A 27,648-nucleotide genomic window follows, 5' to 3' on the forward strand; every position below is an offset into this window, starting at 1 on the left:
GGGCGCTTTGTGTGGCCTCTCAGGGAACGGTACACAGAAAAATTTAAAAAATGTCTTATGTCATTTGCGATCACTTTTTGGCACACTTTGGTGCAATGAGTCTGCCGAAGTAGTAAAGCACTTTGCAGGATTTGCTGGTAGATTTCCAGGCAAAGTGATAATCAGCTTTTAGCCCGCAGTAAAGCGTGTTGTAGGACGATCTGTCAAGTTTTAGGGCGTAATTTATGAAAACGAACAGTTTATCATTGGGTATAAACAGATCATCAGAATTCGGGATGACTGGATCATCCTCCGGGTGTATCTGTCTTGACAGTTTGTCTAGTAAGATGCAAATTAGGGCTAAATCTTTGTCTGTTGAGGTGACGCTGCGGGGACTAACAGTTTCTTGAGGTTCAGCTTGATGGGGAACAAACGTTAAACCTTGTGCTGTTTGTTTCAAAAAGAATTAATCGTTGTTTCAGCGTATAAGTCCCTAAATGGATTAACCACACACCACTTTGATTTTTTGGGGGGGGGTAAGGGTGTACGACTGCACCATAAAATATATCACGGCCCTGTAAATTATTTTTGTTCGAGTATCTTCGGCGTATAAGTTCTCCACATAGGCGAAATCATTGCTATCTTTAGGTTTACGTGAGTTTTGTAATGTTCCTACTGAAAAATTTGCCGTGCATTTGAGAGCTGTTAAATATATATGGGGTGATAATTTTCATGTTTTGCGGAATAAAAAAAAACACCTGTGGCAGATAGCATATTTCTGCTTGAGATGGATAAATCGAAGACGCGGATATGAGAATTTGAAACATTTATTGAACTAATTGACGAATAACCACTAAATAGGTTTATACTAATTGATTTACTGCTCATTACTCGTAACCTAAAGTTTTCAAAATTTTGTGTGTTTAATAAAAAACATATGATGTAGTTAGAAAAGGCGCTTTCTACAATTACTGAGTTTGAGAATCTCTTCTATGCAACAAATCTCCGCGCAATTTTAGTGGTTGGCAAGAAAACGATTTTTCCGTGTACCAGTATATGTAGGAGCTCGCGTGTTAAAGCATCATCGTAAGGTGGCTGCTTTTATCAGAGAATCTCTTTAGGTCTTCTTATTACCTCACGAAGTGATTGCAGTTACCTTGCTTATGTCTGCGTAGCAGTTCACTTGCACATGAGAATGAATGGGACCACGTATGCGTTGCCGTCATTGCTGTCGTAAGTCGATGACGTCGTCTCACAATGTGCAATCTGCAAGTGCCTTGGCTAGAAGAACTCGTACCTTTGGGAAGAAGTTCGTCTGGATCAGAAATCACAACCAGCGGGTTTCCTCTACAAGTTTTCTTGTGGTAGTGTCGTTTCTCTTCAAAACAATTCATCCAGACCTTCCGGGGGGTGAACCGATGGGTTAGGAGTGGTAACAACCATTCAAGGACTGGAATGGAAACGTTCGAACCATTCTCAGTAATTCGCCCAGGTCACTGGTTAACAGTTGTCTGCACGTTTTACTTCTCCAGAAGTATTCTGCGAGGACGCCTTGGCTTACGAAGACTGCTCGAAACCAATTACCAGCCACCCCCCCCCCCCTTTCTTCCAACCTTGGAAAGTTGCTACGAGGCCATGTTGACGCTCTTCTTAAATGTCTGTGAACAGTTAAATGAGTCACTTGCCACTAGAATTAAAAGGTTATTCGTAATCATTATGCGCCGAAAGCGTAATGTCATATGAGGATAAGAGGGGAAAGAAAAGTGGGAAAGGTGCTAGCTCTGTCGATCGGAGCTGCAACAGAAAATATTGTTGAGGCTGTATGGATTCCAACTTCACAGATAAAGTAAGTATAACGGCTCAAGTTACGAAGTCAGAAATTGTGACAACAAATACGTGGAACTGCTTTTTATTTGCTGTTTGATAGAGTTTCAAATATGTTTCAATATTTTAAATTAAAAACATTTGGCCTACTTTAGGTTCATTGCAGCTAGTACATTGTAGTCGCCACAGTATTGTTCACCTTTGCACATAGTTTAGGTAGGCAAACGATATAAACTTTTGTGTTTCTGCGTTTTCAACCGCAATTTTTCATGAATGTAAGTACTATTATGGGGTTATAAAAACTGTTAGAAAGTACGAAGAGCGGAATCTAGATATTTAGAGCAATGTATTGGTTTTACCTATTGCTATAAAAATACTGTATTTGTTTTTCTTCCTGCTGTTCTTGCTAAAAAACATTTAGGAAGTGTTCCTAAGCGCAAGGATGATATAGCTGGAGAAAAATCGAGAAAAAAGAAATGCAGGCTTTAATTATCTCAGAAAACTAGAAACCCCAAGAAGAGAATGCGCATCATTGCGACTACTCACCGCCTTTACGGACAGAGAAAGTGTGAGGTATAAAAGAAATTCCTCATAGTCCATATCTAGCATGAAGGCCAAATGTTTGAGATGGTGGTTCTTGAAGAAAGCGACAACGTAACAAGTATGACTGCATTCATCCCTGGCGTGGTAGCTGCCTGATGAGTTGTGAACTGTTCGCATCAACTTGTCCTTAATTCATTTTTGTATTCCTATTTTCATTACACATTGAAGCATAGAGGTAGCTAGCACTTGTGCCACATGCTAACATTTCTTAAATAGAATGAAGAAATACAGCTTTGATATCAGCCCCAAAGCTTCTTTCTGTTTTTCGATTTAAGCACAACTGGCAAGCAAGCGATAGGCGAGAAAGATAAAAACCATTCGATTAATGCTTGCAAGAACGTTGTTTGCTCGCGCGATGGCCAGCAAAATCTGAAAACACTTTTAGTCGGCTATTGTCATGGGCATTAAAGTTCCGTGGACGGGACAGGAACAGTACATTTTTTGTCATATCTGTAATGTTGAATAACACTGCCACGCAAATAGTTGCAGGCAGATATTTTTTGGTCAAAATATATAGTGCGCTTATAGGTAGCGCGATTAAATTTCGCCAAAATTCAACACAAAGTGTGTGATTTGTTGTACTGCTTAAGAAGCAGCTACCGGTAATGTTGCATTCAATTTAAGTTTTAGTTAAACTCTACCGTGTTCACCCCCATATACTACCTGCAACTGGAACACAAAGTGTGTGATTTGTTGTACTGCTTAAGAAGCAGCTACCGGTAATGTTGCATTCAATTTAAGTTTCAGTTAAACTCTACAGTGTTCACCCAAATATACCACCTGCTACTGTAAAGCAAACGAAACCTTCGTATTAAATCATCGCTTGCCATCGCTGATAGAAATCGCAGCTTATCCAGGGTAATATGTATCAACTTTTCACGGAAAGCGAGGTAACCGACACTGCGGCGTTTTCAACATAAGCAGAGACACATGATCCCAGTTTTCATATAGGCTGCTCACATTGTTTTCTACCAAAGAAGTGCTAAGAAAGTTATCAACAAGTGTTATTCTAATGTGTTCTGACTCCCCGTTTGCCGGTATTAACATTCCTAAAGCGGGTAAAAAATTATCACAGACAATAAGATAGTCGATGTAGGTAGCAAACTTACGTAAAACGCAGAGTATCACTGTGATGCAGCCGGATGGATTGGAGTAAGTTATAATTAGAAGGACGGAAATTAGCGAAATTATGTTACGCTACTAGCGAACAGGATGCCACAATTCTGAAGGCTGGAGCACGCCCCCATGCGAGGGGTCTGAGAGCGTTTAAGTGGTGTTCGTCAAGCACAATAGCACTCGACTGCTGAGGGGCTATTTTGATTGGCTATAAGAGGATAAAATTTTGTTGGGTAGAATGCTTTGCTTTCCGACAATGAACCAGGTTATTAGGTAGCGAAGTGGCATCTAATGTTCAAGCGAGCTAAGCGTGACGCAAAATAAAGGTGAGCCTAAAAGGAATGTCCCGTTTTTAATGCCTGAGAGCAGATAGACTACACTCATGCCAACCCAGGAACAACTTCTAACGCTAAATGCTCGGCTGTAATAGCTTCCAATTTATTCAGGAACTCCTGCCACAAAATACGATTAAGTTAACGTGATAGAAGCTTTACTTCCTTGGTCCAAAGAAAGCAGCCTAACTTTACGATTAGTTGAGCAGCAACTCCTCTTGTTTTTCTTGTAATAGTAAAATTTGTTAAAGAAAAAGTAAAGGTTCGCAAAGCTGGTGAGAGAACGCGCACAGGTTTCTCGGAAAAAATCTTCGCAGCTGAAAAAATAATTCCTCCTGATTCGTGGATGTGACCCCGGCACATCTTTCCAGGTGAATTGTTCAGTCTTCTCAACTAACAAGAGGCTCCAAATGTCATCTTACATGTTTAACCTTGTTATGAAATAAGGAATGTTGCTTTCGGCAAGAAAAAGACCGCGGTCTCTGTCGTTTATAAACCTGGAATCAAAAGGACATTGTGAAAAACTAATGGCCGATATCTGGTCTCTTGATATATTCCAAAAGATGTGAGAAAAATTGTGTTTTCACCTATGAATTTCTATTGGATTATGCCAAAAGATAGTTTTCTTTGGATGTCAGATTATTTTTTTTCTGGCAGTGACCGAAAGGACTTCGTGTTAAAAATGTAACCAACTTCTCAATTTGAAATATTGATCTCAATGAAATCGCAATAAAATTAACCCTGCGAAAACTGTGGCGAGCTTCTTTAGACACCAGAAGAAATATTGTAAACGAAATATTTAGTTTTCTGCTATAGAAATTTAACTCGCGAATGAATTTCAAATTCTTGGTGTATATTTTGTGCGTGTCATTTGAACTGGCGCATTGATAGGCTTTATAAAGTAAAACTATTCCAATATGTGTTTATTCCATTCCCTGACGTCAAATTTGCGAAACTGCCGACGCAAGCATCGGGCAGTTTCCAGCAGGGTTGTCTGATCAGACCAATCAAATGCTCTCCTCGTTCATAGGAGGTCACTTTTGCTTGCTTGAAAAACGAATAACATAGCCTACACTGAGCGGCTTGTCTTATCTAATTGGCTGACAAGAGGCGAGGAGCACGCTCAAATGGAGAGGGATTCAATGGGGCCGGGCCACTGCACTAAAAATCGATAACCGGATGAAAGAGCTGGTGCAGGCGTCTGCGATTGGTCCGCTTTCCCTTACTTAGCTTCCGGTGGCTAGTCGAAAATCACGGCGGCATGCAACGGAATATTACGAATGACGTTGAATGGATCCTTAGCAAAGGAAAGTTGGCAGAACGAGGCGTAAACGTGCCGAAATTGCTTGAAAACGTTACACGGTCACGCAAGAAGTTTTATTATAGGCAGATAAACACATGCTCTCCGGCAGTTGCGAGTAGTCAGTACGTGAGTGATCGGTGGTAGCCAGCTTTTATTTCTTTCGGAACGGGGCAGCCTGCCGCTATTCAGAAGAAAATTCAGTTTTGTTCGGCATAATAAAGGCTCTTTAACACGTACATGTCACTTTGACGCGGTGAGATTTCGCAGTTATGTGACGTCGCGTGACAGGTAGGTGAAGTGGATGCAGCCTCAAAACTTTTGACTAATAGCCGAGGTCTAATGGCGAAAAGGCGTCGAATCTGAAATAACTATTTTTTTGTTCAGTCCAATCATGCATAATCAATGTGTACGCGTCATATCAGATGGGGAGTTATTGCGGTTTTCATGACGTCGCGTAATAGACAGGCGAAGGGTGGTGGGGGTGTTTCCAAAATCTTTCTGACCAATCCTGGAGGCCTGATTGCAGAATTGCAATAGAAAATTTTGGAATAGTTTAACGTTATAGCACCCCATGTACTCCGCAACAGCTCTATGTTATTCACCTCTGTGGCAATGCTGTCTTCTTGCCATACAATGCCCACTGAAACTAAGATCCCGCTATATTTTCCCTTCTTTCCATTCCATATAATTTCCTGGAATATTGTTTGGTCTACAACGACAAAGAAAAATATCAATAACATTACAATTCTGCAGAAAGCATTTAGGCAATATGTTGATAACATTGAGCGTAGATCATCACCTAACTGAATTGCTAAATACAATCAGGCCGCGCCCAATCTCAAGCTCAATAAATAACCACAGATGGCGAAAAAATCGACCACAACGATGCTAATAAAACAACCAGGGTGCCTCCATTTCAAAATATTTCCTCGTTACCACAATATCTTCCACTAGAGGCTCCATAGTGAGCACCGTTTAACCAACGAACTTTCTTCAGCACTTCCGAAACGTTTTGATATCATGACAGAGACCACAAATTTATAATTCTTATTTATGCATTGTACTCTCGAGTACTAACTCTTTTATTTTTTCTTATCGTAAAATAAATATAACGTTCACCATCATGGACGGCCCTCGTTACCTCTGGCCTGGATTTTAAATTTTTTACTGTAACGTTTGCTTGCACAGCAGCCACGGATTCATTGCTTCATACGCTTGAGCTGGTTCCTTGCTTTGTGATAAAACCAATTTATTGCGCTTCAATACTTCCTGTGAAGTTAAGTGTTTGAGAGCATAGATGTATGCCGGAGAGCTGCGTTAAGGTCGTGATCAGTACGGAACGAGTCAGCATCGAAACGGGGAGCGGGCTTATGCTGTGTCTAAGAACGGCCATACCGGTGGCGTTTAACATCCCTGTGTGAATCGTTATGCAATATCCTGATCTGTGCGGAATGAGTCCGCATCGAAACGGGGAGCGGGATTCTGCTGTGTCTAAGAATGGCAATACCGGTGCGTTTAACATCCCTGTCTGAATCATTATGTAATACTCGTCTCGTTAACGTTCAAGTGGCAACAATTCAACAAATTCAATCGTGAGTTATTTTCGACAGTCTGGACCCTCGGTTGCTCTCCCCGAAGAAAAAAAAAGAAACTACAGTTGCGAATCATCGCCAGTGTTCGTCGTCTTCTAATTCTTGTCCTATATTTGCGCTGTTTGTTCCCATTAGGGACACTCCGTGCAACACTGGGTGTGAGATACGCCGCACACTCGCACCAGGCCATCGTTATAGAGACGAAATCAATCACGTTATACAATATCGAAAGAAAGAGAGAGAGAAAGCGACATCGGACCGCACGTCACACTTTCCATCTGTTCTATGCGTGCCCATGGGCTACTGAGTAGCTTTGTGTCTGTGTCTGCCGGTAGCTTCTTTCGTCCCCAAAATCAAAATACCGTTCGGCAAATTGAAGTGAAAGTACTGATTTCAATGTATGGTTTGACTGTACTGATTTCACTGTAACAGTTGCACGCGTGATAAATCAACCATATTTCTTACTTGTTGGTTTCAAATGTTCTTTCTGGTCCGTTTGGCTTATTTTAGGGTATATATATATTTTCAGTAGTGAAGCGGTGCATTGCTCATAGATTTGCTTGCCCATCTAGCAGTCTGATCACTTCTGGTGTATATTGTAAATGACAAGTATTGTAGTTAGGAAGACTTCTGTGTTATGGACAGTAGCACTATTTATTTAATTATCATGCTGCTTCAAGTACCCTAGGACAAACAGTTCACATTTGCATGTGTTCTGCCATCGAGAACGATTACAATGTCGCTTAGCTTCTTGCATTTATTATAACAAAATTGTGTGTCATTTTGTAATTTCTGATGCAGTCAATATTTCTGTACTAGACGTACAGTAAAGACGTTGGCACCAGTGTAAAGCAACACACAACCGGCAATAGAGAGAGGCTACTACCTGCTACAACAAGGTCATTGTGTGGATTTTGGCTGCTACTACAAGGTCCGAAGGGTATGATGTTATAAACCCCCCCTTCCGGAAGGGGGTGAGGCCTGCGAAAGTGACTGTTGAAATTTGAAGACTGGTCGTGCTATAGCATATTAGAGGTAGTATTGCGCAACATATCTCACAAGGTATACAGAAGAGAAACACACACCACAGAATACTCCGTGGTGTGTGTTTCTCTTCGTTGTGTCTCGTCAAAATGTTGCGCAATCCAACCTTTAAAAAGACTACTGCCAGTGGTGCCCTGGAAATCTACCATGTCCATTTTGAGAGAAAGGCTGGGCCCCAAGGGTCCGCGGCCAAGGAGCGGCCCCACAAAACAGTATAAAGAAAAGCTTGGAAAATAGCAATTCTAAAATTCAGGGTATTCCGTGCCGTTGTGCTGGCTGCGGCAGCAGATGCCTGCGCCACCCGATTGCTCCACCCGAAACGTGGGATCTGCTTGCGCTGCTGGAGGTCGCTCGTTACACGACCGCCACGTGCGGTGACGAAGGTGAGCCATTTACGAGTTGGCTTGAATGGCTTCAGGGTATCTCGACATGCAAATCTTGTTTTCGCTATTGTAAGAGGAGGTGCACTGCTTGTCTTCTGTCAATAAAGTCGCATGTACTGTTCCCTCGCTTGTGGTTTGTTTGTATGGGAATGTCTGCAGAGGCTCTTTGGTTTCCTTGTGATCAGAAAGCACCACCTGCAAGGTAGTCAGAGCGCCGAGGCATGCTGCAAAGCTACCACGGCTAGCACAGCGCGTACCAGCGTACGCTACCGGTAAAAAGGGACAATATTGGATTTCGCTTTAAAAACATTTTCCTTCCGCTGCCTCTTTGTATGGCACCATCTGTGGTATTTCGTCGTATGTTCCGTGAACTTTCACTGCTTATTTTCGTGTCACTGCAGAAGGTAGTTTCCTTTCTCTAAAGTTGTTCTTTATTTTAAGGTATCCACTATGAGGAGGCCAGCCGCATGGTGGCACAGCGCTCTACTTACCAATTATCAAGACATGGGGACCTTAAAAAACCTGTTAAGATCGTATTGTGCTCATCCATAGACCAATAATTCCACCTATGTGAGATGCTGCTTCTTGAGTCTGCCTTATTTGTATAGTCCCATTCCATGCACATTTTTGTAGTCACTATATTTTCTCCGCCAGCATTAGACGTAATTATGTGCCTCAGTATGTTATATTTGCGCATTCTTCTGAGATTTAATTTTCTGTGTAAGCAGTGAATTGTTCCTGCTATCCATAGATGTATTTTCTTCTTTGATTCTAGTGAATCAAGGTGACGCATAAACTATATTTCTTGTGTTAATTAGTTGCTGATTGGGCGGCTTCTTCGGGTAAAATATAGGCTATATTTTTAGTGTGTACTTGGCAGTTATTTGTAATGCACTTAAATGGCTTTCTTGCTGTTAATAGTGCCTTTTACCTTGGCTAGCGCACGTTTGTCAAGCTGCTGATTACACCTGTAGGCGAGAAATTCTCCCAGATGCTTGTGGAACATAAAGGTTGATTTCATTTCATATGATGTGACTGGGGCCAATTATTAGACATCTCGTAAACGTCGGGACTCCTCGTATGGGAAATACCCTAACCCCAGTGAAAATTCGCCAGAGGGGCCAAGTTTCATGAAAGTGAGAACTGTTGTCAGCCTGACTGTAACTCAAAGCTGAAAAAAAGACCCTAAATGCCGTACCTTCGTTTGCGATCCTAAAATCATCAATTTATTAACATAGTAAAGACGCCTTTTTATCATCGCCGCTCTATGACTTGTAGTTAACAAGGCGGCAAATGGCACGAGTTGTCACAAAAGACAAAAAAAGAACATTTTTAGTAGCGCTTATGGTATTAATATTGTTGCATGCATTGAAGACCAAACATTTACGCTGCATGTCCCATCTCAGCTTAAAAGAAGGTAAGAGGCAGCGAAGTCACTATACACTGAAGCACTGTGCTGGTGTCCACTCAGTCGTCCCACCATGCGTCCGATGGTTCATCTACAGCATATAGACCACTGTAAATAGACATGTCTCAAGAAAGAAAGTAAGAAGAAGCATTGAGTTCACTGAATTTTTCGGCACTTTGCAGATGCTCTTTGTCCCTTTCAGGCAACCTGCTCACAACACAAATGCAGGGTAGCATAGCGGTGGTCATGAGATCGATGAGAAACGTGCGTGAATTGCAGAGTTCTAATAATGTTCCTGGGTGACCGTTGATTCGCCATTTTCTCGTTCTTATTTTTTTTTTTTTTGCTTCGTCGTGCTCGGAAGATATCGGCTAAGATGAAACGTGCCTTGGCGTTGAACTTGACGAGTGCACAAGATTCGTTGATCAAGCAGTACGAGAAGTCAACAATCCGCTGATCGGGCTTAGAATCGTGCATTCTCAACGCCGCCCTCAGGAGTCGATGTACAGAGACCAATACACACAATTAAGCAGGATAAAAGACGTCGGGAATATGACGCGGCTGATCTTGTCCACGAGCATTGCCCTTTCACGGCACTCGCTGGCGATGGCCTCTGGTGGCTTCGGAAGCTTTGTACCGTTCGGCAGGGCGGAATTTTCCTGCAATGGTAAGAAAAGGAGGCGACTGGTAGGGAGGCAAATTAAGAAGCAATGATCTAAAATTTTTGCTTAATCGCTAACGTGTTATGCGTCATTCTAGAATATTTGCCCTACCCTACTGAATCAATGGCACACTTAGTTCAAGAATGATGTATGAGAGCTATTTGTTCTCCATCAAAAAAAGATATGGAGCGGAATCGAGGACAATACAGCAAACTAGGCACAATATGGCTTATAAAATTTGTAGTATCAAACAAAGGATTTTCTTCGAGCGCATCGTTTCTCCGAGCTACCTTGAAACACAAGATTAAGGGAGACTCAATCGTATCGCAGGCGAATTCATTGAGGTGTTTCCTTCATCACTTCGGCTGTCAGTGAACTAGGAGATTTTGCTGCAAAGATCTTGTTTGGCATGTTGTGATGTGAAAACGAAGCAATTACTCATGTCTTTATGATAAAAATAAGGTGCAATCGTGTACCCATAACAGCATTTCTTCCAATTTCTGCATAAAAGCAAGACGCTCAGTACATCGTCCGGCTGTGTGAAATAAAGTCCTCACTTTCAAGGAATTGGCATTTTAGCGCTATAACCTTTTGCAACTCAAGCGTCTAAGAGGAGACAGAATGGACACACATATAGAGCAGTAATGTGAGCATCATATTTCTGGCGACTTTGACGCACTGGATGATGCATGCCTTCAACCTACAACCAAGTTTCTTCACAGTTCCCCCAGAAACTGTAATGCACGCTGGGAAGGCCTCCTTTCACTGGCAAGAAATTATTTGTATGATTTTTATCGCTGCTTTCGCAGATGGAATCCCACATAGGCATGTAGTTTCATAATTTTAATCAAGCTATCACAGGCAGTCAAAGAATTTGTAGTGGCATTTGTTAAATTTGTCCGGATAAACAACGTTCATTTCGTCCGTCTTTGCAACACACAGCTTCCCTATTCTCCTGAGTTTACCTGCTGGGGGAAAAAAGACGTCCCCAAACGTAATTTTCTGTTCGGAGTAGTTTCGAAAACAAACATTTTGCGGGTTACATGCGCGGAGGTGCACGGTGTTCATCTGAATTTTTTATTTGATTAGTGTCTTTGGTAATGGCCTACCTGCTATTTTCATATATTCGTTACTGCACATGAGGATTCCCAACATTCCCAAGAGCTTCAGTGCATCCACAGATATATTGCAGAAGTCAAGAGCAATCAGTAATATTCTTTAAAAACCCTGCGCACGGAAGTAAGAAGCAGTTGTAACTGAAATCTGTGAGCATATACTTCTTCAGTTTGGATAAAAAAAACAATGGCTATGTTGCACTTGTGTATTTGACGCAAATGTAAGGATTGTTAATAAAGGCTAGAATAGTAGTTTCTCGGAAGTTGAGAGGTTCAAGCAATTGACCTCCAGTATGGAAAAAAAACTAATGGCGCTAAACCTTCCTCCACAATCAAGACCACCAAGACCGATATGCTGGTTCTTAACAGTTCTTAAAGCCAGGAAGCATAAAAATAGTAGTTGAATAGAAATGATACTTATTTTATAAAACGGGCCTTGTTACGAGAACATGACATTACGAGAACATGAAATTACGCCAGCGAATGCAACATTCATAATTTTGCCTATTATTTATTGGCTTGCGCAATATACGCACCTTTCATGGCGTTTCCATATATTACAAAAGAAGGGAAAAATACATATTGTTCCCGAATACACTTCAACTAAGCAAAGCTTTCAGTTAGAGTATCCTTTCTTTAAAAAATTTTATTACTTTCGTAAATATGTAACTAAGAGCATATACGGGTCCCAAAGGACTAGTTCTTAATGGAAGCTGTGTTCGGCGGGAATGAATCAAACAAGGTAAAGTGGAAATGCATTCAGTACAACGTTAACTGCATTTCTAGCGCTCTTGAAGTTTTACATGTGTGCAAAATTCGGGAGTCTTCCAATCATGAACACTTTTTGTTCAAAGGGAGTACTTTAGGGAAAACATTAGTCCCATTAGGGGCAGTTCAACTCACGCGTTGAAAATGAGATTTTCTCAGAGAAGTTTGTTTGAGACCGCGAATAAAGCTGATCCATTAAAATCTTTGTTTCTGAGCAGGCACTATCAAAGCATCTACTAAGAGATTGACTAAAGGACAAGCAAGTTCGGTCACTGCACGAGCCAATGTCGTGCCCCACTTTGCAGACCTCCCGTCGCGTTCTATGCTTTCGGGCACTGAATGCGCTAAAAGCTCTGTGAATTCCACAAAAAAGCGACAAGACAATGGCTTCACCCTTACGTCGTACACTCTTAGACAAAGGTACACCCCTTTGGGCTGTATATCTGCCACACACAACAATAATCGCCATAGGCCTTGCTTGCGTTTCCTTTCTTGAAAACGCCGCACCCGCTACTTCCCTGTTGGGAATGCTACGTCATGCTGATAACGCGCGTGCCGTTCGTTACTGGGAAGTACCGTGCTCGCCGCGTTAAAGAAAGGAAATGTGGACAAGACAGGTCACGATTATTGTTGTGGCAAGATACAACCCAAAGGGTGTTTTTTTTGTTTTGGAGTGTAAATTAAGCATGCAGCAACTTACAGCTATTCGTGGCGAGACTACCACAGCTCTTATGCTTCTCCGGCGACCGTCGTCGTCTGGTTGGGATTCACCCATCAGTATGTTCACAAGAGCGTACTCCATGAGCGAGGCGAACACGAACACGGTGCACGAAGACATAAAGATGTCGATGGCCTTTATGTAGGACACGGGCGGAAGAGATTTCTGCGACTGGGCGTGCTGCGTCGAAAGAGTCAGCAGGCTGGTGACACAGAGGGTCACCCTGGCGGGCACGGCCTCGGGCTTGATCCAGAAGGAGATCCAAGACATGATGACGATCAGGCATGTCGGTATGTACGTGTGGAACATGTAGTAGCCCAACCGTCGCTTGAGCGTGAACACGAGCTGGATGCAGGTGAAGTTGCCTGTCAGAAAAGGAGATACAGTTCTAGCGCCAAGAAATGTAGCGATATATAATTGGCCCGAAAGGTCTGCCATTTTCAAACCAACTCGCACTGATATGTTGAAGGACCCATAATAAAGAAACACGTTAATAATAACTAGCTATAATGAACACGCAAGCAAAGTTGTGTATTTGATGGAGAAATACGAAGGGTAACTTTTATTCGATTACTTCTGAAAAATACGTTTCGAAAGAATTTATGGGTTGCGATCATGCAGTTTGCGTTGCTAGGTGTTTTCTTTACGTACACGCAGCCGCACTACTGACGTCAGCCTTCGCTGTAAAACAAAAACGGCCATAGAAGTCGCCCGAAGACCTTCACTGCCGTACGTTTCTAAGCAAGGTTGTTCGTAAAAGAAGTCAAGTAGCCATGTTCGAAATATGATTAGCGAAGGCAGTCAGCCAATACCAAAAAGCAGCTACGCACTAAATGCCATGTGAATTCAGGAAGGAGCAGCAATGTTTTGTTCCCTCGTACCACATTTATTCCTGTGGCGTCCGTGGTTAAACGACTATTCCATTTTTGTGTGTTTGGTTGAAGCTATGTGCGACACAGTGAAGTTAGAAAAGGTGCAAACTACAAAAAATGCGACCTGTACTCCATTGAATTTACGAAGACATGATCAGCAATTCTTTTCCTTCCGGATGTACTTGACGTAATTCAGTTTATCACGGGAAATATAAAAGAATGAGACAAAATAATGCAAACTGCATTACGCGAATATTATCGGTCAAGTCGGAAAGCAAGGAGGAAGAAAGAGAATATAATCCACTTATGAAAATTGTAAAGCATGCCATTTGAAGAACGGTTCTTTCTGGTGAAACAAAGTTGATGAAACAAGACATCGGCACTATCAGTATTACTCACAGGGCAATTTTAATGCGAAACGTTTTCGTGCACTACATAAGGAATTGGCACCACAGACATGTCGGAGCATTACTTTGCACAGTTGATAATGTTACAAATGAGGTCCTTAACTCCTGCTAGAATTCTGGATGAACGTCGTACGCGACTTCGCAGATGCTAGCGTTCCTTCTTCCCTTTTCTTATTTTTTTTAACATTGACGCGCTCGTGCCTTTTGTTCTTCTAGCAGCCCATATATTTCTGACGATGCAAGCGAATTAATTTCCAGGAGACAGTGTCTGGGCAGAACGATTCCGTTGTTCTCGCTGTAACCCCGCGTTCTTGAGTCTTTGCGAGAAATGCTTCTTGTCGAAGCTGCGATTTGAGCTTGAACAGCTTTATGTTTATTGCAACTAATGCTTCGTCTTGTACTGATCTTTTACCGTCGCAAAAAATGGCGCCACTTCGGCGTGGGCTGGCGCACATACCTGTGGAGTAGACCTGTGTGCAGTCTCCCATGGTGGTGGAGACAAGGTTGTGCTGGGGCAGCTCGATCGAGTCATCCACCACGAGAGGCACGTCCTCTTCCCACGCGAACACCAGGTCGTCCGTTGTGTACGAGACTGTGGGAGACAAGACAAGCGTGGGACTTAACCATGCCGCACGAAGTTAGTGCCGCGTGTGTCGAGTCCCCCGAAAAGGAATGGATCGAAGAGCGATGGAATACTGAAATCGAGTTAGCTTGTCCGTCTTGGGGTATTAATTTAAGCATCTATTAATAATTGTATTCCACGATAGTTTGCATTATTATAACGCAAGGTGGTTATTTGCTGTATTCACTCACGAATGGACGCTTCCACAAAGCCTCAAGAAAGACAAGCGTTTGGACAAAGGTGGTATTATAAAGAGAACGACACCTAGCATGATGACTAATTTGACGATTCCTAAATTGGATTTTGGTCACTTACGATAGTGCAACAGTGCTGTAATCATAAAGCACTCATAAAAATGCACCCAGCATTAGATGTGTAGCGCTCGTTCTAGTTAGAAGGCGAGCGAAAAGGACATCGCTATGAGGACGAACGGTAAAGTGAATGGGCCAAGTTGTTTCAGTGCTCTATCCTAATAGATTTTTCATATGTTAATCAGAAGATAACTAAGCTGAAATGGAATGCCCTTTACCTTACATTTAGTTTTTTTGACACGGTACGTCTACTACTTTCTGCAATTATTCAGAAGGAAGACACGCTCAATCTGAATGTTCGTTCACACTACAACCAAGGAAGGTATAACGATTAAAAGAACTGTAAACTATTAAGGTTAATAAGGATGATGATAACTGTTTGCAATAAAACAGAACTCTGATTATATTTAGTAGGGTCCTACTTGTCGGTTCGCAAGATTCCATGAGGGCGGGCTTTAGCGTAAAAACAAGAAAACGAGGTAAGGAGACTCGACAAACTAAAGCGCAAGCTTTCAAGTCAATTTTATTGTCGAAAAGAGTGGAGGTGCACTCACAGGCAATGTGTGACCTGCTTCCTGTCGACGAAAAAAAAAAAAATCAGCAAACAAGTGGATTACGAAAACAGTATCACATGGGGAATGGATCGAAGGAGCTATGTAAACGCCACGCATACCTAGTTGATGCGAGTTCTTTAGCTGTGGATTGTGTCATTTTCAATCCAACTCTTTTTGTGACAATAACCAGCTCTCTTGCAACGATGCAAACGAAAGGGATGCATCCCCCGCATGCGTTCCCAAGGGGGCTGCCCTGGGCGTTTTACGTCCGCATCGGGGACACGGCGCGTGGACAGGAATGGAGACGAATAGGGAAGAGGGGAAAGAGTGTGGTGGGAGCACTGCAGCAGTGGAAACGGCTAGGGGAGAGGGGGAAGTGTGGCAACAGCGCTGAAGCAATGGAGACGGGCAGCGGGAGAGGGGGAAAGAGTGTGATGCCGGTGTCTGTGCACGTGGCCTGCGTTGCTGTCGTTATTACGTCACGCGCATAGGAGGTGCCGGCGTGGCCACGGCAGATGCACAGGACGTGCGGCGACCGCAGTATCACTGGTGTTGGTGTAGTGCGGTGCCGTATGGTAAAATATGCATGACTTTATATGGCATGCAGCTCATGTATGCAGACCATGTATGCAGCCCATGTATGCAATCTAAGCAGCTTTGCTGATAATTCGCCATAATACGAGTGTTGCAGCCTCACAATTTCTTGTGATTTTTTGGTATCTTGTTTCAACAACCAGTTGCACGTCATACATGGTCGATATTTATAACTTCACCCTTCTCGCCAATAAAATTTAGTTGGCAGTTTGCTATTGTGTGTCTCAAGACTCGATGTCTTCTTTCTTTAGTTTGTGCGTGAATTCCTGCGTGATGGATCATTTACGATACTATAGAACCATTTTCAAAGCAAATAAGTATAGAAAAGTTCACTTGGAACCAGTAAAGCTTCTACCGCTACGAAGGCTAAATGTTATGCTAGAGGCAGAATAAGTCTCCTAACAGCCACTAGGCTGAGTGCAAGATCCGGACAGGATTCTTTGGAGAAAGAGATGGGTGACTTGGGCTTGGTCTGAGGCACTAGTTGCAAGTGTGACTACAAACATCGTTTTTTGCATCCGGCAAGTGGAAGCATTTTTGGTCATTATTCGCAAGGAGATCCCCGTTTGCACCTAGAACCAGCGCATTTTCTCAGGCATGCCCTCACCATTAGAAACGAGGTGGTTTGCACCAGACAGCTGGCACATTTTTATGGCAGTATAATTTAAAATGGCAGTATAGGTGTATTTACGCCGTCACCGTCACGCTATGTCGGTATCAAGGGCGTATGATTTGGAAGCGTGCGGAGGACTGAGGCTGACTTGGACCGGCTTTCGTGCTTGGCTAGCTACTTCGGGCGTCACTGCTGGGATCTGGCGTAGACAGACTTCTGAGATGTCGAGCAAGCGTCGCCGCAGCGTCGAATTGTCGTTGACGATGCCGGTTGAGCGCCCGCCGGCGTCGGCGCCGAATATTTGTCAGAAAGATATTCCTTGTGGTAGGAAACTGTTCCGTCCACCTAAGGCGGAGCCACTCCTGCCAGATGGACGTTCAGGTCACACGCTCCACAGCGCGCACCGTACCCCGCCACGGGTGCAAGTTTTTCGCAGCTGAAGACAAGAAGCGCTCTACAAGCTCTACCAGCTGCTAAGAAATACTAGCCAATAACGACAGCGAGCATATCACAAGCGACGTTAGCCGACCAAGGGGAATGAGCCCTGATGTAAGAAAAGCTTTCTTAAATTAAGCCCCAGGTACACAACAAAATTATTTGTAGGGTAAAATCACAGTGGAATATGTTATCACAAATTTTTCCAGTTCACACAATAAAAGAAAACATCTCCACTCACTGCTCTCAATCTTGAGCGTGCAGACTTGGGTGTCGTGGGGATAGGTCTCGAACTTCATAGCACACGACAGCAGAAGGGTTAGCCTAATAAAAAAGACAAAAAAGGTTGTTTTAGAGTAATCAGGAGGCAGCATGCACCATTGACTAGATTGAATTTTCTGCTTTTTTTTGTTAGGCGACCCGCCAAGAAAGCGAACTTGCAAAAAGCGGATTTCTATTTTGTTGCTGAGCAATAGGTCACGGGTATGATTCAAAGCCGCCACACACACATTTCTAAGACGGAAAAATGCGGAATATGCACTTGTACTTAGATGTAGGCGGGTGTAAAGAAACAATGTCCACGAAATGAACTGTACCCGTCGTAACAGCGTCCCTCAAAACCACTGTGCATATTCGGGAAGTTAAAGTCCAGATTTAATTTTTAACTTTTACCTCACAAGTGGTCAGCTGACGCATTTTACGAAATTTATTTATTTAGTTCTTTACATAATTATTTATTTATTTTATATTTGAATACTGAAGCCCACGATGGAGTTGTAGCAGGAACGTATGGGTAGAAGTGGATGAAGTACAAAAACTGGTAAGAAACTGATTCCGTGAGTCTGAACACAAGACTTAACATGTAGATGAACCGAACAGAATATTGAGAACAACGAAAATAACATGCAGCAGGTCCCCTGATAACCTGATGTCATCAACATAATTAATTCAGTATGCAGGTATGCGTTAGAACCTGCTTGTTAGAAAAAACTAACAAATTTTGTCTGAATATTTAGGGAATACCTGTTGCCTGCCTCTGCAAAATTACCCTCTTCCGCCTTTCAGCAAGAAATCCTGCTTCGTAGTAGATTATCCGCATTCAGCTGCTTCTTTACACCCTCCACTCGCCACTTCTCTGTGGTGGCGAGTGGAGGGTGTTTTCGCCACCACTTCTTGTGGTGGTGAAAAGGACAAAGCTCGTTTGAGATATGAAGATAACTTATTGTTCTAAATTGAAATTTACGCATTCTAAGTGTTTACTGTGAACATTGGCAGGAAAACATCGAAGGAAGTAGAGTGACAAGAACTTTCTTTGAACTGCCATGCGTAAGATAGCTATATATACTTCTGATTGTAGAGAGAGATTATACGCAAACAATGTTTATCGCATACACTCATGTGGCAAAAGAGACACGAAAATTTGATGAATCTCTCTCTCCCTCTGATGAACAATCACGCAGTTAATCGCACTGGCCGCGGTGTAACAAAGGCGAACACGTAAGCTAAGGGCGACCTTGAAACTTATGGCAGCTCTTAAGAACTTAAACATACTACCATTATTTGCAATCAAATCTGAATGAAATTTGCACAATAACAAGTGTAACGTCACTCACTCTAGAAGGTACATTTGAAATAATTATTGCAAATGCATTCGACTCTATTGTGAGCAATGATTTTGACACGGCATGACGTAGCCGCAAGATTACTTGTATGTCAAATCCAAACAGCGGCGAGCTGAAATAACTCTACGTTCATTACGAAAACATTACGGCTTGCTAAAACGTGTGTCACAAACGCAAAATTAGAATACCGAGAAAGAAAATATTTGGTCCACGTGGTGAAATCAATTCTGCGGAAGCCACAAGGTGGAGTAATATTCATGAAACAAAAAGACTGTCACCTATACCCGATTATCCTGCAGGCACAAAGAAAACCCATCGGTTTCTTCAAAATCTGCAGTTGTCACTGTCTACTCTAGATTACGGAGTCACTATCAAGAGCGCGGGCAAATAGTGTCAGAGAATTACAGGTATTTTTTATAACTTTTTGATGCACTGACCAAAAATATATATTCTTCGTTGTGTGGGTTTCCTTTTTCCTTTTTTTTTCAGCTAAAGATGTTGTTGAAGATATCTCGACTTCTGAACATGTACTGGCATTATCTAGCCTTATTTACCTTACTCAACAGTCCTTATTGCTCTGAGCTACCCAGATTTGGCGAACGCTTCATTGTTTAAATACGCATGCGTGGACACTACATCGCCGCCAATGTGAGCTAAGATATATTTAAGCTCAAGTTTGATGACCGCGCAGGTTATGCTATTGCATGCAGTGAGTAAAGTGAATGAAATACTCCTTAACTTTAGTGTTACTAAAGGGTGGTCATGAGAGACTCCCTGACAAGAAATATCATGACATCGAGTGAGAGGCAGTGTAAGTTTGACAGTATTTATCAGAAAGGGCTTTCGCTCTCTCGTCCCAATCAAGATTGTCCGTTACAGTGCCGCACACCAAACGCATGTACACCCGTTAACAAAAGTATACGGACCAGGAGATTGCAAGATAAAGCCGATATTTCTTTCCCCTGCCTGAACGCAAATTGAAATTGAGGACTGCAGCCCAAACTTGGCATTGCGAACTTTCCACTGCACTCGTCAATTTCAGTTTGTGCATGGTAATCACAAAGAAATTTTGTTCTTTTTCGCAGACCCTGTCGTATGCATACTTTTGCTCATGGGTGTACTGCCTGGAGGCACGAATTCAACGCAGATAAATGACTGGAGCATAGTGTACCTTTCTCAGTTCATATGCATTCATAATGGCGGCCGAAAGAGACGTCTGAACATGTGCTTAGAATTTCAACATATTTTGAAAATCGCTTGGGAAAAGCCATGTTACGTCGCGCTATGCAGAAATTATCAATAATGTTTACTTTCATGAGAGTCTGCTGGTTCGCGGTTCACGTCGTGGTAATGGCCCACCTTTCAGACATTTAAATCGTCTGTATCCGCAGAAACCATTACGTATAGTGGCAAATTCTGAGAGCCAGATGTCACTTACTTGACCATGTAGAGGATGCGCCTGTCGGAGTAGAGCCAAATGTAGTGGTTCGGGATGGTCATCTCCTGGAACGTGACCCGCTTGGCGTTCTTGAAGAAAGAGTCGGGTCGCCACATGCGCTGAAGCCAGCTCACAGGCAACAGGCGGTACTTGGACGTCATGTTGCGCGGAAGACGGAGCCGGTAGTCGTGCCAAGTTTGGGACATGAATATGTCCGCGACGTAAGTCTGTGCGAAAGATTTCACGCTAGATTGCATCGTGTGCACAGTGGGAATACCTAATATTTCTTGATCCCGCTTAGGGCAGGCTGAGCAGTGAAGAAGACCGACATTCACAGCAAGATAAGACGTGAAATGAACTCAAGTGGTAGAAGAACAGTCGTCGCTGTAGCCAACGTTTCCGCAAGGAGACATATCCAAGACAAGTCCTGAGAAAGACAAGTACCTTTGTCGAGATTGACCAGATATATTGTGGAACCATACATGCCCAATGGTTAAAGGGAGTAGAAGGAGACAGGCTTCCTCAGCCAGTGTGTCAATTAGGTGACTCGCCAAGAAAAAGCTAAAGATCATATACCATCTTGGCAAACTAAAGATAAGTATTCCAGCATAAAAATGGCAAATGCATACGTACGCTAATTGCAAGTGCCGCAAGATTAAAGTTTAAGAAAGGCTGCCAATGACACAAATGATTTCGAGCAAGCTTAGTATTTTTCATTGCACTCACGGCATCATTGACGTGCTTAAGCCACGGCTCGTATTTTCATGGCGAATACAACACACTGGAATGAGTAATGGTTGGACAGCAAGGCCGCTAGTGTTTCATTGTCTCTGGAAGGAAAGCTATCAATGGATAATTTTTTCGTTACAAATTTGGTTGCGTTTCGCAAATCGATGAAACAAACCAGTTTTCCGTACGGCGAGGAACTGATTTATTGCTATACCTAAACGCCAGCTAGGCGGTCACCTGACAATTCACAATTAACTTTGGTGTGTTTATGTTGAATATTTATGGAAACAGAATCCTAGGCTCGACATTAGGTGTAAGGAAAAGATTGGTGTGGACTGAAGGAAAAATGGGGGCACTCAATATCGCGGGCAAAATTAAAAAAGAAAACGTAATAAACAAAGGCTCGCCATGTTGTGCGTAGCCTGGATAGCTGGTGATCTATTGGAGTTACGGAATGGGTGCCAGAATATGGGAGGCGCAGTCTTGGAATGCATTGAACTAGGTGTGATGTAATTAAGAAATTTGCAGGCATAGGGTGCTGTTAGAGGACGCAAGGGGCAAGTGGACGCAAGTAGTGTGATAACGATAATGAACCCTGCAGTGACAACAAAGAAATAACCGGCTTACCATTGATCCTTCGTCGATGGAATCTAAGCTGAGCACAGTGACGTGGAAGCTCACCACGGTAGGCTTGCCTTGGTGAAGAAAGAAATGCAAGAAATTCCGAGCATTTGCCGCAAATGCACGAATGCATTCTCCGTAAAAGTGGGTCAAAATGTTAATAAAACTGGCCGTCACAAAACGTACATTGCGGGCGAAAAGGCGCCTGAAATGTGCAGTACTTATAAAATAGTGTATTGGTGTTAGCGAAAGCAGTCGCCAGTTCAACTAGAGTTCAGCGTATATATATATATATATATATATATATATATATATATATATATATATATATATATATGAATGTGGAGATATGTTCTACTAGAAATACTGTAGCTTAAAGCTTAACTAGCAATTCGTTCTGACGCATCAATTTTCCTTGAGCTTCTGAAGCTAACAAAGACAAAAGGCTTTATCACGTTCAATAAATTATACATTTCATACCGATACAGTAACATGAGCTTACAAACAGCAACCCATTCGCAAAAGCTCACACAATTCTTGGTTACCTTGAAATTTTGCCTGGAGAAATCACGCCCTTTTCTATATTCTACCACCTCTAAACGCAGCCGCCACAGCTGCAAAGCACACACGTGAGCACATCTCCTTTTCATATTTAATGCCTTCTCCATAGTAACGCATTCGTTGAAGACTTTCAGAAGCACTACAAGCAATGTGGTTTATTGGTTATTTTTGTAAATGCAAAAAAAATCTAATCCATAACGAGCAATTAAGAGACGTCATCAAACTGCACCTTATTTTTCGATTTCAGACTGATTCTACCTAGAGTAGGAAATTTTTATTTGCCTAGTCTTCCGTAGATCATCTCATTTGTAGACGCATCATAAGTTTCATTTCCAGTCAATGACATTTTAAGAATGAATTCCGGAAGATACCTTGATTCAGATAAAGAAAGGTGGGGTCTGCATATATCCGCGAAAAGCAACTCATAAATTGAAAAGTGACCGGTCGTGTCGAAGCAGCCAGTGGGTGTATGTGATAAGAGTATAGCGAATGTAACACAATCAACTGTTTTGCAGAATCACACCTGCAAAATGTGGTGATAGTGAGAAAACTATCGAATAACTTTGTCATATAGCGAACGAATGCTTCCCAAACAGCATGGCAAGTGGCACAAATTGCAGGGATCTTGCACTGCGGTGAATCAACCTGAAAAGGCCGTAGTTTGGCCTTTTCGCCTGTTACTTGGCACCGTTAAGGAAATGTGTTATGGCAAAGATAGTATCAACGTAAGTTTGACAAAAATCTATCCCGTCCAAAGAAGATGACTACATTTGTAGTGTGAGGCATAATTTGTGGAATCTGACATATATGACATGCAATTATTAGCCACGAAGTTGGCAAAGAAAGCATTAAAATGCAAGAGCACAGAAACAACTATTACCATTTTCTTTTGGAGGTTCAAGACTGTCATAGTCTCCGGGATTCTCTGGGAGGATTGACTCCAAGTCCAAAGGCTCTTCTCTGGAACAAAAATGTGCACATTTGATGAAACTTCCAGTAGCCATTGGTGAAAGGCTTCAGAATTTTAAGCTCTTCTCGGACGTCATATTATTACTAGGACCGCATCAACTGATAATAAATTTCTACATAACTATGAAGGCAGAAGTAGAACAACGATAATTCAAGTAAAAGTGAGATACATATTATCAAGCAACATTCCAAAGAACAAAAAAAAATGAATAGCGCTTAAACGCCATCCAAGAAATAAAGGCGCAGGCAAGGCTCTCGCCCCAAAGAAAACGCGGTCACCGTGTTCTATTCAGTAATAAAATGTGCCAGAAACACAGCAGTGAATCTCCTGTGATATAGAGGAATCCTTGCTCCAATGGAAACTTCGAAGAGACTTTGTAATGTCATTAGAATAGCCTCTATATGGGTCTGATATATTTACCTGATTATGTCGCCCCTTATACTTTCTATTAATTGTGGGGTTGCCATAAAGTATGAGTTTCGAGTAGTGCAAAAGTAATAGATTTGAAAAGCAGATATGACACATGTCGTCGGGACCTGGGTAGATAGGAATTTCTGCGTTTAACAGAAACCGTGATACCAGTCAATAACATATTCACTCAATGGGAACCTTGCGGCGAACTCGACAGATAAGGTGCGAATAAATGGCAAATAAACACATAATGCATCCAGGACTGACATATTCAACAACTCACACAACTCAAGAATGACAGGCACGCGAGGGTATAGCTGAGAGAGTGTGAGAACTAGAATATATAGATTAACAAGTAAACAACTAAGTACATAAAACACAAATAAAGAAATAAAGAAATAAATGCAGTAGCTTAACTTCTATATATGCAATTTCAAGTTCTGGTAAATATAATTCACTGCAAGTGCAAAGCCTTCGTTCTGACTTCCGCCCTTTCTTTTATACCTACTTGACGTGAACGTAACTTTTTGTAATCCTTGAGCCATAACAACATACGCAGACCTGCACCGCTTTCTCCGCTCTAACATCCTGGAGAACGCGGGGGGCGCCGAAGCTTCCGCCCTTTTCAACACTGCATATAAAAATTCGATTTATTTACTTCAAGTAGTAACTAGTAGATGTCGCATGAACATGCAACTTGAATGGAATGGTTTCTCACCATGCCAAAAACACATGGCACTAGTACCCAATTAAAGACATAACGAATAAAGGGTGTGAGTAGCCTTAAACACGTTATAGGTGCGGTCGAATGTGCGTGCCTGTGTCGCTGTCGTCATTTGCCGTGCAGCCGCTAACTGCCACCTGCCTCATTGGGCAAGCCCTCCATCAGAGAGAGAGTAAAGTACCGAGTGCTTGATGGAGGAGGGCTGGGTCGAAGTAGCCGGAAAAGCGGAGAGCCCCAGGCGACGTGAGCATCATAATACACGTCGACATGCACATTGAGGAAAACATTCATGCCTATCATTAGGGTATGTGCTTTTGATGATCAGAACGCATTAGGGGAAAAAACAGAAAGTGCGAACCATGTGTCGATGCAATACCTTATGAAATACTATAGAAGTAGGCTGCCGAATGAGTTACCAATTTTTAATAAAAAGAAAAAGAAAAAGACACAACACCGACATTGGTTAAAGATATAATGATCAAATCATGTGAACCGCCCTGCACGTCCACCTTGTTTTTCATTAGTGCTGACACTTGGTTGACCTCTTATTTTATGCTACGCCTCAATAACTCGCCCTTTAATTTTCGTCAGACATCACATGCGAAAATTCTGTAGTTGAGCACCATATATGAACACATAACTTGCGTGCACTCTTCGCATTGTATCCTAGTATGCTTGAGTCCCACAATATTTCATTATGATAGTGCCAGCTTCCGCAACCACTCTGACAAGTGAAAAAGTGCTGTATTGCGCCGGCCATCGCCGCAGGGGATGCGCGTTTCCAGAATAATCTCGAATATATGTATAGCTACTAACGCGTTCTTATGAATTTGTCATCTTCATTCTTATAATACATGAGCGCGTATGCCTCGCAGATTTATGAGCACGCGAACAAGCACATTGCCTGCAATTCTCCTTATGATATCATAAATCATTAGTCACAATGAGCAATTTAACAGCAGGTGCTTTATAATGCTGTGAATACTATGGCCTGGCAACGTTTCTATATTATTTGTGCATAAGGCCCTTTTTATGTTAGAGAACTTTTGCAATATATTGAATTATACTCTCTTATGCCGTTATGAGGGCGGCGCTGAATGACGCATTTTTTTGGTAACGAACCTTCCACTCTCATTGTGAACAGATCCTCACCTTTAACACACACACACACACACATACACACACACACACACACACACACGCACGCACACATTGGTGTTTTACGTGCCAATACCAGGATGATATAATTATAAGGCTCGTCGTAGTGGGGGAGTCCGAACAAACTTTGACCAGCTGGGGTTGTTTAACGAGCACCCAATGAACGGTACGCGGTCGCTTTTGCATTTCACCCCCCATCCAAGTGCCGCCGCCGTGGCCGGGATTCGTTTCCGCATCGTCGGGCTTAGCGTAAGTGACACAGAAATCTGCGTTTCAGACAATATAGTTTATTTATTGCTTAGTGGATACTTGAAAGGAAAAAAACTGGCAGCGACTCAAATTGCAGCACGCAGGTACAAAAGAAACCCATACACGTTTCTCAAAAAGAATGCCTCGCTCTTGAACAAAAATTCTTGCTGGTCGAGTAGTCGAACCCGGGAATAACACCTTCCCGGCGCCGTCGCTCTATCATCTGAGTTAACCAGGAGGATAGATAATCGCAGACCGAAGGTGAGGCACTAGGACACTGCACATGGCAAATCAGTTCGTCTGGAGCCCGCAAGGAGCACGGCTTTCCTCCACCTTGCGGGCTTAAATAGAACTGATTTTCCATGTTAGCCGATACTTATTTCGAAAACACGCAATATGGCTAGTGTGAATACTTGTTTTACGCAAGCACCTTATTTCTGGCTAATTTAACAGATCCGTTTTGTCAAGTCGTCTTGTCGCCACATAGTCAGAGGCTGCAAAAGCACGAAGCGCTCTTTAGGTAATAAAGGCCGAGAAGTGTACCATTTTAGGTGTAAACTAAGTGACATGTAGGTCTACCTGTACCACACCTGCCGGTTCTAAGAGTGTTTTTTTTTCTTCTGAGAATGTTTGTTTCCTTATCCTTATTTTATTGTCTACATTTATGTTTTTCTTTTCACGTGTTTCATGATACGATTAATCATTCACTTTGCCGTCCGCATATTTGTGCGTGTGCTGGCTTCCGCATGCAAGCGTTTGCTGCAGCCCGTCTTTTTAGTATGCAGCCTTCGGACTGGCATTTGAGAATTCATTCACTGATTTACTGTCTTTATTTTCAATCAGGACTCCTTATATCTGTGTGCTATTTCAGCTTTGTTTTCCTTACGGTCGGGATTATCGCATGTCACACTGTTCTGGCGCGCAGATCCTTGCAATACTTATAATGGCTTCTTGTCGGTTATGTTCAAGCAGTGTGTCTGATACCGATATTATTGAATGATTGCTTGCTTGCTTGCTTGATTGATTGATTGATTGTTTGATTGATTGATTCAGAAATGTTGAAATACCTTGTGAGGTCCACGGTGAGGCATAGCATGCAGTGAAGCAGAACGGCACGCAGGCATTTCATAGCGAGGCTAACCGTAGGCCGGTTCCATTGGCCCCACCAAAGCGTTGCCCTGCAAGCATGCAATGTGGGGGAGAGATACGTTAGACACTGTATTTTTTACTACTGCGAGACATACGCTTACATTATATTCAGTCCTTCAATGTTTCGTCTTTAACAAATTGCACGCTATTTCATGGCACCTTCATTATGCGAGAAGTGGAAGAAATTGTATAGAATGTGCTTGCAAATGCTTATGCGAAAGCGCAAACGAGCAATTTGCTGAAGAAAACTAATACTTTACTATTTCGCTCGTGAAGAAAAAGTATGCTCGTGGCAAAAGAACAGAAAGCTAATTGAGAAAAATATTACTATTCCCTAATATGGCAACTTGTCTTAGTTACATCACGCTAAAATAACCGTGGAGGACTTGTTTAGGATACTTGTACGCGAGATGATTTTCGCGCAATACAAGAAAGCCTTTGACAAGAATGTGAAAAACACGTGCACATTACTCAATAGCGCAGAAAACATTTGTTATGACTCATGCTCCTAAAGCCTGGTTGATTTGTTTTAATAACATTTAAACATTTGTAGGAGTGGCTGTAAGGTAATGCAATATATTCCTACTATATTATGTGCGCTCGATAAGCTACATTTGAGAGCGATCTAGCCATACCGCACGCAGTCAAGAAATATTGGAGCTATCGGCTAGTACGGTATAGTCTAAAACTGAATCTTACTCGCTTGTTTTAACAATCATGTTCGATTGCTTCGGCGAAATTTCTCGCATTGACTCTTGCAT

At 42.4% G+C, this 27,648-nt stretch overlaps 1 protein-coding gene across 6 annotated transcripts in view; it reads right to left on the reverse strand.

The window, feature by feature from the left end:
* Positions 1-9,375: 9,375 nt before the first annotated feature.
* LOC139061254 (glycine receptor subunit alpha-3-like) overlaps positions 9,376-27,648 on the reverse strand; it is a 293,459-nt gene continuing 275,186 nt past the window's right edge. For all 6 annotated transcript variants that reach the window (XM_070540968.1, XM_070540963.1, XM_070540964.1 and 3 more), the window contains 8 exons: positions 26,806-26,916; positions 23,107-23,186; positions 21,672-21,739; positions 20,316-20,542; positions 17,497-17,579; positions 14,584-14,718; positions 12,830-13,212; positions 9,376-10,243 (listed from right to left, as the gene is read on the reverse strand). In XM_070540968.1, the coding sequence (XP_070397069.1) occupies positions 10,076-10,243; positions 12,830-13,212; positions 14,584-14,718; positions 17,497-17,579; positions 20,316-20,542; positions 21,672-21,739; positions 23,107-23,186; positions 26,806-26,867 (1,206 nt within the window). In that variant the 5' untranslated portion in view covers positions 26,868-26,916 and the 3' untranslated portion in view covers positions 9,376-10,075. The remainder of the gene's footprint in view (positions 10,244-12,829; positions 13,213-14,583; positions 14,719-17,496; positions 17,580-20,315; positions 20,543-21,671; positions 21,740-23,106; positions 23,187-26,805; positions 26,917-27,648) is intronic.

This window comes from Dermacentor albipictus, chromosome 6, assembly GCF_038994185.2.
Source record: "Dermacentor albipictus isolate Rhodes 1998 colony chromosome 6, USDA_Dalb.pri_finalv2, whole genome shotgun sequence".
NCBI lineage: Eukaryota > Metazoa > Arthropoda > Arachnida > Ixodida > Ixodidae > Dermacentor > Dermacentor albipictus.